Source organism: Anguilla anguilla, chromosome 5, assembly GCF_013347855.1.
Source record: "Anguilla anguilla isolate fAngAng1 chromosome 5, fAngAng1.pri, whole genome shotgun sequence".
Classification (NCBI taxonomy): Eukaryota; Metazoa; Chordata; class Actinopteri; order Anguilliformes; family Anguillidae; genus Anguilla; species Anguilla anguilla.
Window position 1 is genome coordinate 51,036,753 of NC_049205.1, and position 16,580 is coordinate 51,053,332.

The following is a 16,580-nucleotide window of genomic DNA, read 5'->3' on the forward strand; positions in this document are numbered from 1 at the left end:
CAGATCGGTCTGGTGTGCGGGTGTGTTGTGGTTATGCCCGTTCTCCCTGGTTCATATGGGTATGAAGTAAGTGACTTTCCTGTGATGAGGGGGTGCATGGGCAGCTCCACTGGATGCTCCAGTTGGATGATTGGCGCTGGAAAAACCCTTCCATTCAACAACACCCCAGCCACTTATTTCTTCATCAAACACTAAGAAAACTCCAGAACATTTTGCGCTAATGGAACTGTGAATCACAGCTGAGTTTGTTCTCCTTCAGTGAAGATGAGCACAAATATCAGTTCAGCAGTGACATGAGTAGGTTTAAGAAGTCCACGTCTTACTGAAAAACCATTTCTGCTCATTAAATAATGAACAGTGGAAGTGCTCGCATTTTTCCTTTTGGATTTACAAGACTTTCTATAATGGGCAAAATCACAAATGAAATTCTGTCTAGCTGTAAATATGCCTAATTGCATAATTATTGCAGAAAGGAACTGGGCCTACATGTTGAAATGCTTCTAGGCCCTCTGAAAGTAAGTGACAGAAGGCCGGGGGTGCTCCTGCGAAGCATACCTTGCGCATTGTGTTTGGTGATTATGCCCTAATTACTGCGCTGGGCGGCCAGGCCATAACTGCTCTGCCTCATTACGGGCTTGCAGAAGCCATTCACAGAGTGATTACGCCACATTCTGGGACGGCGGCTCGCGAGGCAGCGCGCCGGAGAAATGACATTTTATTCTGTTTATCCGCTCTTTCATTATCCCCGGCCGCCGCCGGGCAGGTGAAATTTCTCCTCTTCGTTCGAGGAGCCGGATTCCGGCTCGGCGCAGAACGCGCCTCGTCCGCGTAGCGCAGCCGGCGAGCGCCGACGCCTTTAATGGGGTGTCATCGCCGCGGCTCCCGTCGCTCTCTCCCGTCGCCACCCCGAGCGATCTTTAGCGGCGGCGGAGCGGGGGTACCGACGGACCGGGGGTCAGGAAATGCGCGGGTGACGTTCCCGTCTCCGCGTCGCCGCGACGGCGAGGCACGGTGGCCCCGTGGACCCGCGTGGCGGACTGGCCGGCTAATGGAAGGAAGCGAGGAACGCTGGGAGGTGCCATTAGCTCATTTGAATGTGTTTAGAGCAGATTGGAGTACCATCATGCTGGGCCCAGATCAGGTCTGAGCCGTGGCTGTGCCGTTAATGGCGGGGCTAGGCGTGCCTGCTGAAGCAGCGCCTCCCCATACACTGTGCCCAGGTGGGCGCAGAGAGAGATGCGGGGCTCTCTCTCACAGTGCTGTGGAGCAGTTAGCAGTTAGCGTCAGGCACCATGCTCCTTCAGTAGGCCCCAGTGACCCCCCCAGGGCAGACCCGGTCGTCCCGGGGAAGTTGTGGCGAACCCGAGAGCCGCGGTTCCGAAGTCGGTTCAGTTCAAGCCCGACGAGCTGGAGCTCCACAAACCACTTCCTCCACGGCGGTGTCTTGATGGCTATGGCGCTTGTGAAGGCTGAGCAGCTGGGTGTTTCTGCGTGTAATCAGGATGGCTCGTGTTTATGTGAGCGCTTGTAGGGGCTGCGTGTGCATACGGCTTGTGTTTATGTCTGTGCTTCCTTAAGTCAGGCTAGTCAAACTCATCAGTCCCCCTCATCCAGGCAGCCAGCGGCAGTCGATGAAAACTCGGGTAATGCCACTACGTCTTGAGGAATAACTCTAGCGATCATTGGGATCATTAGGTCTCCTTCCGAATTCCCCAACACTCAGACTGCTCAGTCCTCCACTGGAAATACTGGTGCTTTTTGCCAGGTGTGGGCAGTGGGTTAGAATCTCTCAGTACAGCACCTCCTTTTAAAGCAGAGAGGAAACTAACAGCACCAGACATTTCAAATAGTGAGCACTGTGTATCAGCAGATAAACATCTACAAAGAGCATTAATGAATTAAATAAATGAACAATAACAATGCAGGAAGTGAGGAACGTGACTTGTACCTGTATGACGTACCATATGATGTCCACAGTAGAGTCTCTCTCTCTCCCTCCCTCTCCCTCTCCCTCTCTCTCTCTCTCTCTCTCTCTCTCTCTCTCTCTCTCTCTCTCTCTCTCTCTCTCTCTCTCTCTCTCTCTCTCTCTCTCTCTCTCTCTCTCTCTCTCTCTCTCTCTGTCTCTGTCTCTGTCTCTGTCTCTCTCTGTCTCTCTCTCTCTGGCATGTGCCATTCACATGCAAAGCGTCTGTTGCACAGTGGCTCTGAGAGGGAACAGCCTTTTTAATAGGTCATTGTTAATTGAATTCTCTGCCACGATGACAGACTACTATATCAGAGCCTTGCGAGTATTTAATGTCATTTATATAACGCAGCTGAAAAGCAGGGAGTATTTGTAATCAGTTACAGCCTTTCTGAGAGAGACAAAGGGGGATGTTTCTCTGAAAAGATGAATCCATCCTGCCTGATTCTTCTCTCTCACATTGAAGCTACCTCTGGGGGTCGGGGGATGACTGTACTACACTGAACCACAGGCATCCTGTCTACCCCCTTCTCACCCCCCCCCCCCCCCCCCCCAAAATTCCCTGTGTCATTTTCAGTCTGATGCAAGTCATGGTAAAAGGTGTACCTATACTATATAGATAATTCCTCTATATAGATAGAGATGGATAAATCATATCCCTTGTCTTACAGCAAATCCTGTGGAAGAATATTCAGGGTAGGTAACCACTAAACAGCAGTTTTACTGTATCTTGTTGATATGTGTGCATAAGGCAGTCAGCGCAGTGATCCTGTGTTCATTAGAAGGACTGTGAATGAACCGTGCCACTGCGACCGTGTGCACAAATGAAATGTGCTACGTGGGCTGTGTAGTGGCCCTGTCAGCCGGGGCCCCGGGGCCCCTCTGTCAGAGCAGGGGTCTTCAGCTGAAGGGTCTCCAGCGCGTGGGCGAGTTCAGAGGGAGCGGGGACCATTCCAAACCACGGCAGACGTTAGAAAACCGGCGTATGGGAGGCTTCCCGTTCAGCACGCTGCAGTGCGGAGACGCACACAAGTGAGAGCCGAAGAAAGCCCCGCACTGGAGCTTTCTGTGCCTGGAGTATATAAGGAGACGTGTCTCTTCAAGGGTTCTGTATTTAAATAAACTTCATCTGCCTCTGAATCATCGCTCCTGAAGGAATGTCAGGACCTTTTCCTTCTGAGAGAAAGCCGGGCTCGGTAAAGTAGGCGCAGGCATTCAGCGTCCAAGGCAATGAAAGGATTCAACCGTGTTGAAATGTATTTAAATGTGATTATGTAAGGCTGTTCGGTCTCACCGAGTTCAAGCCTGCATTCTGTAATATATCACAGTGTCTGACCATTGGCCTCAGATTTGAGCCGTTGCTGTGTGTCTCCTGAGCTGTGCAGCTACCCTGAATCTCTGCGGTTGTGATAAAGCATTCCGATAAGACCGCCCCCTAATCTGGGGGTATCGCGTGTCATTTGTTTAGGGTTAAGTGTGCTCAAACGGCCTAACTAAAATGATTGAGAACTCCTCTCTGACTGTAACCCTAGCTCACACTGACGTTTTAGCCGGGCCGTTAAAGGTTTTATCTGTATGCACAGACCGCCATTTCACTGATGAGTCCGGTAGGATGAAAAATTAGGATCTTTAGCTTTATCCATAATGAAAGAATATCGAATACGTTATGATTGCAACTTCTCCAAGGTAACTATTAATGTTGATGAGCTTTCTTAGTTTGATTTGTTGAGTAATCAATAAAACATCGCCCAGACTAAAATTGCTTGTGGCAATCTTCGTGTGTATTGTACGTGGACTTTAGAGAGTGATGTCTGAATGTTCTTTAAAATGGCCACTCTGAGTTGTCAGTAGTGTAATTAAGTTGGGACTTGAAGGGTTTGCATTGTCCTTAGTGGCAGACAAGCTGCTGTTTAAGACAGTCTGGCAGGTTCACCAGTGTTCTGTCGCGGCTGAATCTGTTGATGGCACTGGATGAGAGCTCTTCCTTCCGGCCGCTTTTGCTGGTGTTCCGGCCCGGTTAATTACTCCGGCTAAAGCACCGGGCATCAACGGCTCCTGACACGGCACGAGAGGCTGATTATGGAGGAGAGGATTCTGGGAAACGGCCAGCCTGACATGGCTCACGCCAGTGGCGCCGCTCGCAGAACAGGGCGGCGCTGTGGCCCCGTTAATCACAGCGAATCCCACCTTCCGGATGCTTCCACACGGCGAGGCGCCCGGCGGCAGCTGGCGCGGGAAGAGCGGGAAAGAGGGCGCGAGGATGGAGGTGGAGACGGAGACGAGCGCGGGCTGATGCGTGTCAGGATGGCGGCAGGGGCCGCCCGGAGGTTGAGTGTGGTCACGCCGCCCTGCCGCATGCCTAATCTCCCTCGCCCATCTGTCGCCCAGGCCCGGTCTAGCGGGCCCACCGCCGTATCATCTGGGGCCATATTGCTCCAATCACAACATTTTGGCTCCCCTCGCGAAGCCGCGGCTGCATAGCAACCGTCACGGCGATGGAGGCATCGCTGGCCTATTGCGTACAGACACAGACGCACACACAGCCCAGAGAACACGGTGTCTTTGCTTTCTCCTTTCTCTTGACTTAATGGGGGAGAGAATGACCTTTCTCACATAGGAGTCAAGTAGTTTGTGCAAACTTGAGCTCTGTTTGGCTCCCAGTTTAGATGGGAGATGTTACAATTCATTGTTTACCTGTAAATAGCTTTAGCAGACCCTAATGAAAATAAGACCCCTATATAAACAACCAGCAGTTCCTTCTTGTTGATTTTTTTTTTTTTTTTTTTTGCATTTTCCACCGTGTTCAGCCAAAAATACATCACCATTAGTATCAGAGCCAAATAATCATCCTCAAATCAGAACCACCAACAACTGGATGTGGCCTATTAATGATTTCATCTTGTCTCTTCATTTTATGCACTTTGAGTTGTTCAAGGTTGTGTATTTAATCACTGGATGCAGTAAATCGTCTCCATAGTAGGGCAGTACGCCTCTTCATTTGTCATGAAAGTCTGTGGAACGGATTGGTCTTTATCGAGCTGATGGCGCAGGTAGGCACATCGTACATCTCCCTGTGCCCCTTAAAGACAGAACAGCCCCTTCAGGCGAAGCTCGTACGGCGACCTCTGTAGGTCCAAAATCTCCAGCGCTTCCGCCGCCCTCTGTAGAACGCCACCTTTTCCCTCAGCCCTGGGAGAAGCGGACGCTGCGGGAGAAGGAAAGAAATGTAAATGTTGGGATTAATTGAAAGCGCGGAGACGGAGTCCTGGTGCCCCGGCGTGACTTCCTAATGGAACTTCGTCTCCGCGGGCAGACCCATTTATACGGAAATGATCGTCGTCACAGCGGACTTTTAAGGCGGCATTGATCTGGATTTAAAGAAGTGCTCCCCTGAGCGATGTCGGGCATTTAAACAGTGGCAGAGGTAAATTGTTTAAGTGATTTATGCTGCGGAAAAATGACCCCGGAGTGACTGCAGCCTTGCACGGGGATTAAGTAGTTTGTCAGCTATCGATTTTTTTCTCCCGGTGCTGTAACGTGCGTTCCGGTTAATGAATCGCGGCTTCCACCGGGGCGTGGCCGGCCGGCCGGGCCTGACTCACCGCGCCGTTGCCTGGGACGCGCGAATGAGCCGGGCCCGGTCTGGTGGGCTCAGAGCCACCAGCGCGTTCTAAAGTTGTGCCGCTGTTCTCGCTGCGCTGTGTAATGTGGCAGCAGGTTTTATTTACTGCTGAATGGTACAGGGAGCGGAGGGGGGGGGGGGGTTGACCTTTTTAATGTTCTGATGCTGGAAAAATATGGATGATTCAGTCTGGCAGAGCTCATTGTTTCAATGTTAATTTTCGTTATGTTATTTTATGAATACAGCACATTTTTACCCCAGTGTAGCCTCCAGCTGGAGCTTGTTGAAGGATGGGTATGGGTCTGGGTCTCAGTGGAGTCAAAGCTGTTTTAGAATGAGCGGTAACCCCCTGTCCCTGGAGCAGGGCTCGGACCACTGCCCTTTCTCTGACACGACACTTAGCCTCTCAGGACGCAGGGGCCCTGCGGACCCAAAATGAATAAAAAGTCCTACAAAACTTTTCTTTTCTTCTGTCCATTTGCCAGTGTGTGAAAGAACAAAAGAAAAACCCGACTATGGGTTTAAAAATGCCTTTGGCTTTTATTTTTCTGTGGGGTAATGTGAGACGGCAGGCCACAGAGGTGGCAGAGACGCGTTAATATAAATGTCGCTCGCAGTCCAAACCCTCAGCTTGGCTGCGGTTGTCGGACAGGAAGTTAGCGATTAGCGGCGCGTCCCAGTGCGAGAGGCTCTGTTTCCTGACGGGCCGCGTTTCGGGAAACCACCTGTGGAAGCGCGCCGGTGCGTCAGCCGCGTGGGCCGTCTGCCGGGAAGCGGAGCCGCGGCTCTCGGGTGTCGTCATCGTCCCGCGCCGCGAAGCCGTCCGCTCGCGGTCCCGCGTCGGCTCTCACACCGGCGCGATGAACCCAGGAAACGCACCGGCCCGCGCAGTTGTGTAAAGTAAAAAAACTCCAACCCCCATGGAGAATCTGAAAGGACGTCCCGGAGCCAAACGGGTTTATCTGAGTGAAGCTCCACAAACCTGCCCCTTAACCCCCGGAGCTTCAGTCTGTCGCAGTTACCGAAGCGGGGAGGCCGTTGTGTAAGAGGCAGAAGCCGGCCAGCCCGGGCGCATTGTGCGCAGAGCCGTGCTGGAAGTGATTAGAGAGTGCGGTTCATTATTCAGTTTGGAGGGAGGGAAGGAGGGAGAGAGGGAGGGGAAACCGTTTAGCGGTCGGAGTGGACATTTTCTCTCGCTCTCGTCAGTCCGCGAGCCGGGTTCTGCAGCGTCAGCAGTCATCTGAATTCAGCACGGGCTCCCTTCACTCTCTCTCTCCGGGAGGTTTTGTCTTTTCTTTTCCCCCTTTTTTTTTCCCTCCGTCCCCCTCCCCCTCTTCTGGAAGAAACGCAGGCTGCTGAGCCCGCTTTACAACGGGTCAGCCTCATGAATAGGGCCCTGCCCTGAGAGAAAGGGGGTGTGTGTGTGTGTGACAGAGCGAGAGAAAGAAACGGAGAGAGAGAGAGAGAGACAGAGACAGAGAGATACTTTTTTTTGGTCTAAGGTTGGTAGTTTTAGTGAAAGTTTTGATCCTGGTCTTGACTTGTGATGCAGTTTCCTGTGGCTCGTGCCTGATCAGAGTTAATGGGTGCGATTTAATGGGGCTTTTCTATGAGCTTGAATCGGGGCAGAATGTTTACACTGGGAACGCAGTGGAAACGGAGAAATCCCGATAAAAGTGAGCCACTGTAGCCCCTCGGGGCGGGGGGATTAAAAGGTGTATATTTTCCCCTCCCTGACAGGATTCTTGTTTTATTTAGCCTGAGCTCTGAAACGATCCCCGGTTTGCTCTGGGTGTTTTCGGACCGGGCGCTTGCTTTCATTGGGCCCTATAAACGCTTGTTGACCGACCCTCAGGCTGAATTCCCTCCGGATTTAAGAGACCTTCTGACAGCCCTGCACACTGGAGCGGGGCGGGGCGGGCGCCTTGATGAAGGGTTTAATAGCGGCGGCATGGCGCTGTTTCTGCAGTCCGCAGCTGGCTGGGATTAATGATTTAAGGGTATTCTCGCCCGAGTCCTCGGCTCACGCCATCCCCTCCATGTTAATGTCCCTGCCGGCCCGTTTTATTGGGTTCAGTTGTGTTTAAATGTCGAGCTGATCTCTTAAATTCTTCTGTTACCGGTTTTATTGGAATGCCTTTTTATTATAAAGAGATTGGACCGCAAGTGTATTCATATTGTGGAAAAGGTGATTTATATAACCTGTGCTGGTTGTGTTCAGGGTTTTTCCCCTGGCTCAGAATGAGGCTGAGGTGGTACTTTAATCGTGATCATGTGACCAGATTTGCCACATCGTGTTAGCAATGTGAATGATCCTTTTTAACAGCCATCAATGTCCTTTTCAGACACTATCCTTTTATCTGGCCTTACCGTTCTCCTCCTCGCAAACTCTCTTTTTAAAAGAAATGGTTACTCTGTGGGCCATATCTGCAAAGTTGACAGTGGTCGCATTAGTGAAAGATTCTGTGCTTTTTAGGCAAGAACACAATGAGGTCTAGAAACGCAGATATTCAGAAGTCTTTTCTAAAGATTGCAATGGGCGATGACCCAGACTTGAACCACAACAAAGTAATTATAGCTTTTTGTTTGAGCCCGTTGTTTTTCGGTGTTGTTTATTGATCATAAGATTTACACAGCCGTTGGTAGCATTGCGAGATTCAAAGAGAGTGAGGTGCTTAATTTGAATGAGAAGTCGAAAATGAGTAAATTATAACCGAAATTGCCTGTGTGCCAAAAAGTTTGTTTAGTTCAGAACGCCAGAACATTATTTGGATCTTATTTTGTCCTGCTAATCCTGCTGTTTCACCTTGCTTTTGTGACAAGTGTCGCAATTAAATGATAAATTCCTTATATTTATTGTATTATTGCGAATTTGCATGTTAGCAAAAATAGTTATTTTTAGGACGTAAGTGCATTAGTATAAAATGCAGACTTAGAAAGGTCCTGCATTACAAAGACACTGCATTTCATGGGCTATAGCCTGACCACTGGTTAAAGACATTAAACTGATGGGATGTCATTTAGGAAACTTTTTTGAGTATATCAGGCGTGGAGAACAACATCGTGCAGTCCACCGTCAAGGAAAAAAAGGCACATGACCCACTTTGCGTTCTTCTTGGGTAGCTTCTTTCCTGGTGTGTTGTGGACCGCATTAGAGTAATGCTGCCATTGCAGTTACAAATGATACGAACTCCACTCTCCTTTCGCAATGCTTTCATTTATGTTTTTTCATGCAGGCACTGTGAAGGCGGCTCAAAATTTGATGGAGGCAGCCACCTTAGAATTCTCTATGTAGGGAAAAACCCTGATATAGCCTCATGTAATTCTGCTAGACGTTATTTTAATGAGCTGAGAGTAATGGTGAAAGGAAGAGAGAGGCAGGCTGCAGTGCCGGACGCAGCGGTGTAGTCCTGCTGGGCCTGGGCGGGTGACGCTCGGCGTGTGACCCGTGCCGCGCGCTCTCTCCCTCCGCAGCGGGCCGTGGGCCGAGGCCAGCATGGATCCCAGCAGCTGGAGCGGCAGCGAGAGCCCCGCCGAGGACATGGAGCGGCTGAGCGACTCGGCCGACAAGCCCATGGACAACGACGCCGAGGGCGTGTGGAGCCCCGACATCGAGCAGAGCTTCCAGGAGGCGCTGGCCATCTACCCGCCCTGCGGCCGCCGCAAGATCATCCTGTCCGACGAGGGCAAGATGTACGGTGAGTACCCCCTCCCCCCTTCCCCCCCACTGTACCTCCAAACGACCGAGTCATGTGGGAGTGCTGGGGTATTTCCATGCCCCCCCTCCATCCCTTCTCCTAGTCCCCAAATGAATGCCATCAGCATGGCAGGCTCTGATGTACCGTTGCATCATATTGCAAGATGTAGTCGGTTGCTTATTTACAGGAGTTTATCTCTGGGGTGAGGGAATATTCTTTCAGTTCTTTTTCAGTTTATTCACCTTTTTTCAGGGGAATCTCTCTTTAATGCAATATATATCGCTCTGTGAGATTTCAATTGTAAGTTCCACTGTGTCAAAGAACTTTTGAATGGACCGTATATTTTAGAATAGAAGGATGGCGTTTTTGATATAGCTCAAGGCTGCGGGAAAATGATATGATGAAAAGCACTGTGGTAGAAATTTGGATTGGAGCATTGGTGGGTAAGGTGCTGGGGCTGGTCCACATTAATGCCCCGCTCTGGAGCAGCAGAATGGTGGGTGAGATCCTGGGACAGACCCACAGTAATGCCCCACTCTGGAGCAGCAGAGCGGTGGGTGAGATGCTGGGACAGACCCACAGTAATGCCCCGCTCTGGAGCGGCAGAACAGCAGGAAGTGTGAGCCAGGAGCAGATGGTACTGCGGCTGCCACCAGCTGTGCCCCTCCCCCATTCCTGGCCGGGTGATGTCATGGAAAGAGGGAATATTTTCTCTCTGAGTCTCTCAGCCTGTCGGTGTCGAACCCGAGCAGAGAGGGCCCCGGGGGAGGGGAGGAGAGGGTCGGGAAGAGGGGGGTTTACAGCTGTCACATGACGCTGCTGGCCAATCCAAGCCCGCAGCGAGGCCCCGAGCTGCCGGCGCAGTGGGGTCTCGGAGCAGCGACGGGCGATCAGCGGGGAGAGACGTGGCTGCTCGCTCTGGGACTGACGCGCGGCTGACGCGCGGCGCTCTACCTGCTCCGCGCGTTTAAATGGTCATCAGCTCCACTGCATCCCCCACAGGGATCTGTGTCCATTATGCACTTCTATAGAGAAACTCAATAACTGTCACTCAGATGAAAAGCCTACACTCTCCAGACCTGACAGAGGACAATACAGCGGTGAGGTGGATCTGCACGTACCCACATTAGGAGAGAAAGGTCTGGGTTAAAAATTGAGTCCAAAAAGAAAAATACGGAACAGATTTAAGGTGCTGGAATATACTGGGGTTTACTTAGAGAGCTGGAGAACTCCCATCCTTCGGCTTATGAATTTTTAAAATAAGACTGGAAGCCTTACTCGCAAACCCAAGGTTATGTTTTAAAATAAGCCAGCCATTTTCTGAGCCTTTTGAGCCCCAAACAATCCAGTGGCCATTAGTCACTACTCTGCTCAATCTCCTGTACAGGGCCGGAGTGCTAACTGATCGTTATGGTTACAATCATGACTAGGACGAATTAGCTGGTAATGTAGCCCCGCTCAAATAGAGTTGCAGATTTAGGCTTAACCAAATAATATTGTTTACTGTAACTCATACTATATTGATACCACAGTAATAATGGTAAAACTGATGGTAAAAACTGGATGAGTAAAATTGAATTCAATAAAAAGTTAAGGTTAAATGAAGATTGTATTTTTTTACTCAGTCCCATTTGTGTGTATGTTTCTCTAGTGTCCAGTTTGTACAGTAAAGCTCAAATGGAATGAACTGGCTCTGAAGTAGTGTTTCCAAACATTGTTGAGGGTTCTGTTGCTCTGTGGACTGCTTTGTGATTGGAGGTAAAATGGCCTGCTGGTCTCTCCAGGTGCATCTATTCAGAAGCCCTCGTCTCTCGGTGAAAACATAAATTTCACCTCATCAAAAGTACATCTAATTACCGCTGGAGAATGTGTTTGGTGTTTGTCTTGGATTTGTTTTGGTTTGGTGAGTGGCCGCTTTTTCTGAATTGGAGTCGCTGTTCTAGCTGGGGCTGTTGCTCTGGCAACTTTGGTCATTCATATGGTGCTGGCTCACTTAGGCGAGCCAGTTTAGTGGCGTTCCCTTTGTGGCCTGAGGCGAATCACAAAGGGCTCCAGGAAGACGGGCGAGAGGAGGTGCGGGCCGGATTGTTTGCTGTGTGCTGGGGGACGAGGAGGCTGGCTGTAGATATTCGGAGTGGAGAGAAGGCTCTGTGAAAGCCCAAGCCAGGATGTGGGCGCTGTGGGCCACTCTCCGTCTTTCACAGATGTGTGTGTGTGTGTGTGTGGCCTTGTAATTGAACCGATGTAATTCTGATATTAAAATCTGATATTTTGGGACCACGGTGCGCTGCTTCTCTTGTGAGCAGTGTGTTGTGATTAGTGTGATGCGAGCAATGTGCTCTGTGCTTTGATTAGTGTGATGTGAGCTGTGGGCTGTGATTAGTGTCCTGTATGCTGTGTGTTGTGATTAGTGTGATGTGTGTTGTGATTAGTGTGCTGTGAGAAGTGGGCTGTGATTAGTGTCCTGTATGCTGTGTGTTGTGATTAGTGTGCTGTGTGTTGTGATTAGTGTGCTGTGAGAAGTGAGCTGTGATTAGTGTCCTGTATGCTGTGTGTTGTGATTAGTGTGCTGTGTGTTGTGATTAGTGTGCTGTGAGAAGTGGGCTGTGATTAGTGTGCTGTATGCTGTGTGTTGTGATTAGTGTGATGTGTTTTGTGATTAGTGTGCTGTGAGAAGTGGGCTGTGATCAGTGTGCTGTATGCTCTGTGCTGAGTTTGAGTTAAAGGGAAACAGCACTGCCTTTCAGTGGTGAAAGAAGGGCACGCTGAGGCACTTACTGTATTATTCATATCTCTTCTTAGGTTAGGCTGCTTAGTTCCCATGAATCATTTAACTGTATAACAACATTGACAAGCACATTTTTCAAGAATAATAGATTGAATGTGCAGCCCAGTTGTTCTTCATTCTGTCAGCCCTGTTTGAGTGTAAGCTTTTTCCCTGCCTCATCAGGATAACATGATGAGAGCTTTGAGATGATGTCTTGGACAAGGGATCCTGGAGGGCTGCAGTGTCTGCTTTTTGGGTTGTTTCAGAGCTGAAGTGCTTAATTTAGGATTCCACACGCCTTGTCTCCAAGGCCTAAATTGGCTGCCGATTGGAAAGAAAGCAGGGAGTTTGTGATCCCTTCCTTAGACAGGTGTGTGCTGCAGCCTGTACCCATGGGAATACTACCACCCCCACCCCCCACCTCCGATCCAATCACTTCTGTCCCAGTGTGGAATGTCCAGTCGTATTCAAAGACCTTCCTGTCAGCCACATCGTCCGCCATCGGGTGAGACGAGCCCAGACAGGCAAACCTCAAACCTCCTCTCCTGTCCTCTCCTCTGTATGTACTGCCAGCTTACTTTCACTTAGCAGTTCTACACTGGAGCATCACACTGCAGGTACAGCAGCCATGGACAGCCTGTAGGTCTGGTGTGTGATTACACTGAATCACTCCCTCCCTGGGCCACATTGGCCAATCCTGTTGCACCCCGCTGGACTGGTGGCCGTCGTCAGTGCAGGCACGTACCCGACTGGGGCCCATCACTGCACTGTAAGAGGCTTAGCAGGATGAGCCACTTAGCAGCCCCATGTTCTGTGCATTATGAGCTAATCTGTGATGTAATTCTCACTGCTGGTCACGTGATTGGAGCAGGGGCTTCCTGGGCTGTGCCTGGCTCCCCTGCTCAAGAGAGCTGATCCGGTGAATAAGTGTGTTGTGAACTGTGTGTGTCGGTTCCTACAGCCAGGGCAGGGGTCTGTGTGCCCATTTCATGCCCTGAGTCCTGGGCATGTGCTGCTTACTCATGCCAGTGAGCTCCACATTCTGCGCTTTAAGTGGCAGAGCCATCTGTGTCCCTCCTTAAGGCAGGTATTTTACCGCGGCGCGCTTACACCCAGCTCACCGGGGAGAGATTCCGTCTTTATTGCCCCGGCTGAATGCAGTTAATTAGCAACCGTCTCTATGGCAACGGCCTCCTGGCTCAAAACAGTGTCTAATACTTGCCGCTTCGCTGTGTTTACCTGGAGGACTTTTTATTTTTTGTGCTCTGAGCCTCTCTGGAGCTGGAGCTGGCGCTGTGCCGGGACTCAGAGGAGCAGCTGCCTGGGAAACAGAGCTGGGGGGGCGGGGGGGTCAGTCAGGAGGAAGTGTCACTGTCCCCCCCAGTATTATCAGATTCTTTACAGAGACTACATACAGGAGAAAAGCAACAGCAACGCACTCACAGACGCTGAACTCCAGTGACCGTGTGTTTGCTGTGGGAGCAGTGTTGTCTTTGGCAGTTGGCCTTTTTTCATTGGAGTTTGCTGTAGGGAGATTTCAGTTTCTGACATCATACTGGCCCTTTGTATTACCCATCATCTTAACCTGTCTGCTGATTATATTAAGTTCCATATAATCTGTTATTGACCGATAACAGCAATATTGTGCATCCCTAGAGAAGGGTTTACATCCCCCCGTTTGTGATCTAAGGTGCTAAAAAATGAAATAATAATAATAATAATACTAATCATTGTTATTGTTATTTTTGTTATTGTTATCATATGTTTTTATAGGCTTTGTGCACCAGTGCAGGTCTACACCTTTACCCTCCTGCCTTTCATGGCGTATCCCAGGCTCCCACAGCAGTCAGGCAGCCGCTGGTGTCTGCCATCATGAATCAGCCTAAATATCACAATATGTTTTTCATGCACAGGCGAGAAGCCCAACAGGCAGTAATAATGAGGATGTGTGAAACAGCCATCTGTCTCTGGGAGCAGGGGGAGCATCATGCGCATTCTTCACAGCGTGTTGTGTACGCCCGCTTGTTACAGAAGAAAGGCAACATTTGTTTTACATCCTTACAGTTTTCACCGCAGCAATGTACTGGAGCCGTCAAGTTTGTACACACGGGAAGCATTTCCCTGTATGACTGCACTTGCTGCCGGAGACTGTCTATTGGATAATCACATTTTTATCTACTGTAATACAAGATACATGTTTTTTTTTTAGGCAGTGAACTTAAATGGCTAATTAAGGCCAAAGTAATGGATGAAGGCTTTTGTTCATTCCTGATTGCATCAATATGTGATGTCTATGAAGATGATATTTTTAAGGCGGAATACTATTTTTTGCATCGTGAGCCCCCTCCCAGGGCACTTGCTGGACCCCGGTTGAGGAAGCCTGTTTTACAGGATTAGAGTGGGCCCCGTAACACACGTCTTTGGCACAGACCGCAGGTTTTTTGTTTAACTGCATGAGCCGTCGTGGTCTTGAGTGCTTTGATGAAGAGCCATCCACCGCACAGGCGCACCGGGCGGGGCTGCCAAGTCATTACCAGGCCGGCCCCGCGTCTCCCTGCCAGCCAATCTGGAACCGGGCGCCGCTTTGCCTTCTGGGACGCCGTGGACGCGATCCCAGCCCTCCTGGCCTCAGCTGACCCTGCCTGTCTTTACCTGGCCTTCGAGCCGCAGCCTGCTTCTCCCTGGCCCTCAGCCAGCGCGCGAGACACTGCGCAGCCTCGCCCGCGCCTGCGCAGACCGCAGGCATCGCGGGCAGCCTGGCGCTGCTCACCCGCCATCGCGCTAAACACGTGCGAATGCTGTGTGAGAGTGTCATCTGGGAGGGACAGCTAGGGCTTGCTAGCTTTCACTGGAACTGGACTGACCTGAATTCCAGTGAACTAACTAATGGATAGTCTACCGGAGGAGATGGCGGAAATGTAGAATGGTGAAAGCGCAGCAGATCGCGTCCCTCCAGTTCCCCAATTTCCCTGTAGAAATGCTTGGTTTTTACTGCACTGAATTAAATAAGCGTTTAGATATGGCAGTTTGTTGGGGGGAAAGGAAAGCATAATGCTTTATAAATGCAGCAAATTCTTTTCAGATAAATTCATTTCATTTGCCCCTAATTACATATCCAAGGAAGTGATGTTCAGTACATTCTTTCATGTTTATTTTTCATGTTCAGCTATTATAGAGGCTTTTGGTAGCTTTTTATTAATTATGTATGTGGGGAAAAATGTATACCTGCAGTAATGTGGTGTTCTGGGGTGTGTTGAGTGATGTTCTGATATTATAAAATTGACTGTTTTGCTTTTTTTATTTCATGAGCTATTTCTCAGTGTCCACACCTGAAACCAGCCCAAACACACCATTGTATACCCGCAAGTTTTAATATTTCTCTTCCTAATTTTCCCTTTGGTTTGTCTGGTTGTACAATAAGGTTTACAAAGGGGCAGCATGTAGTTATACCTGCTTTTGACTTTTATGGGCCACCAGTTCCATTTTGTGAAAACAGAAAACTGTTCACGGCGACTGTGAGCCACCCGTCGTACAGCCTCCAGGGAGTTAGTCCATCGATTAGCGCCGTGTCGGCTGCAGCCCGCTGACTGATTCCTGGAGGTAATGTGTTAATTGCGTTGTGTCAGGAGCAGTAGCCCGTGGCTCACCACCACCCGCTCCTGCATGTGCTGACCTGTGCGAGCTTAGCGGACGTTGCCTTGACCCCGTGAGCGCTGGGCGTGTCCACGCTCCCCTGGCTGTCCTGTGCCGCGTGCCAGGGGGGCCCTCTGTGGAGTTTGGGGCGGCACGCATCACTTCCTGTGGAGGATGCAGAGCTTCACGTGTTTCCACATGCTTTTCATTGATTAGGACATGGATTTGTGCGCAGGGGTCTTGCTTTCCAGTTAGATGGCACTGTGACTAAAATAATGTAGTCTGTGCACACATTCTATGGTAATGTTTCTGATTACAATAGTATATTGAATGCTGAGGTAGTAATTGGGTAAACATAATGTAGTACGCTTTTGAGATCTATGTTTTTTTTTTTTAATGTGTTGGATTTTTAAGGCCCCTCAGTGATCTTTTGTATTGTATCTCGAGTGATTGTGCTGTTGAGTCTGGCAGGCCTTGGTCCTCTCTGTTCTCTCCAGCGACAGTGTAGGACCAAATCCAGGAAAATATAAGATCTGTTCCTGTTGGCGATTCCTCTGCATTTCCTCTCAGGGCCATGTCCAGCCAATCAGTGGAGAGTTAGAGGTATTACCTTTTTTTCATAAGGTGGCAAGGAGCCTTCTGGCAGAGAATGGAGAAGAGCAAATAATCATTTTGTGAAAAATGACTGAGGTTGCTACCTGTTTGAAGCATTTGGCTTTGATCTGCTCTGAGACTGGCTGGCTGAAATATTTGCTCATAGGCTTACCCTTAATCATGGAATATGTGTCATTCATAAGGGTACCCATTGCTAAGGCTTTTGCTGGTTTTTCACAAATGATGACTCACAGGTTGCTTTTTGCATTCTGGCTAATCATCTACAGCAAGCAATTGCAAACT

General features: G+C 49.8%; 1 protein-coding gene across 5 annotated transcripts in view; it reads left to right on the forward strand.

Annotated features, from left to right (window-relative positions):
- The window catches only part of tead1b (TEA domain family member 1b), a 55,734-nt gene that overhangs the window by 11,756 nt on the left and 27,398 nt on the right, over window positions 1–16,580 (forward strand). For all 5 annotated transcript variants that reach the window (XM_035418743.1, XM_035418744.1, XM_035418746.1 and 2 more), the window contains exon 3: window positions 9,060–9,283. In XM_035418743.1, coding sequence (XP_035274634.1) covers window positions 9,082–9,283 — 202 coding nt within the window. In that variant the 5' untranslated portion in view covers window positions 9,060–9,081. The remainder of the gene's footprint in view (window positions 1–9,059; window positions 9,284–16,580) is intronic.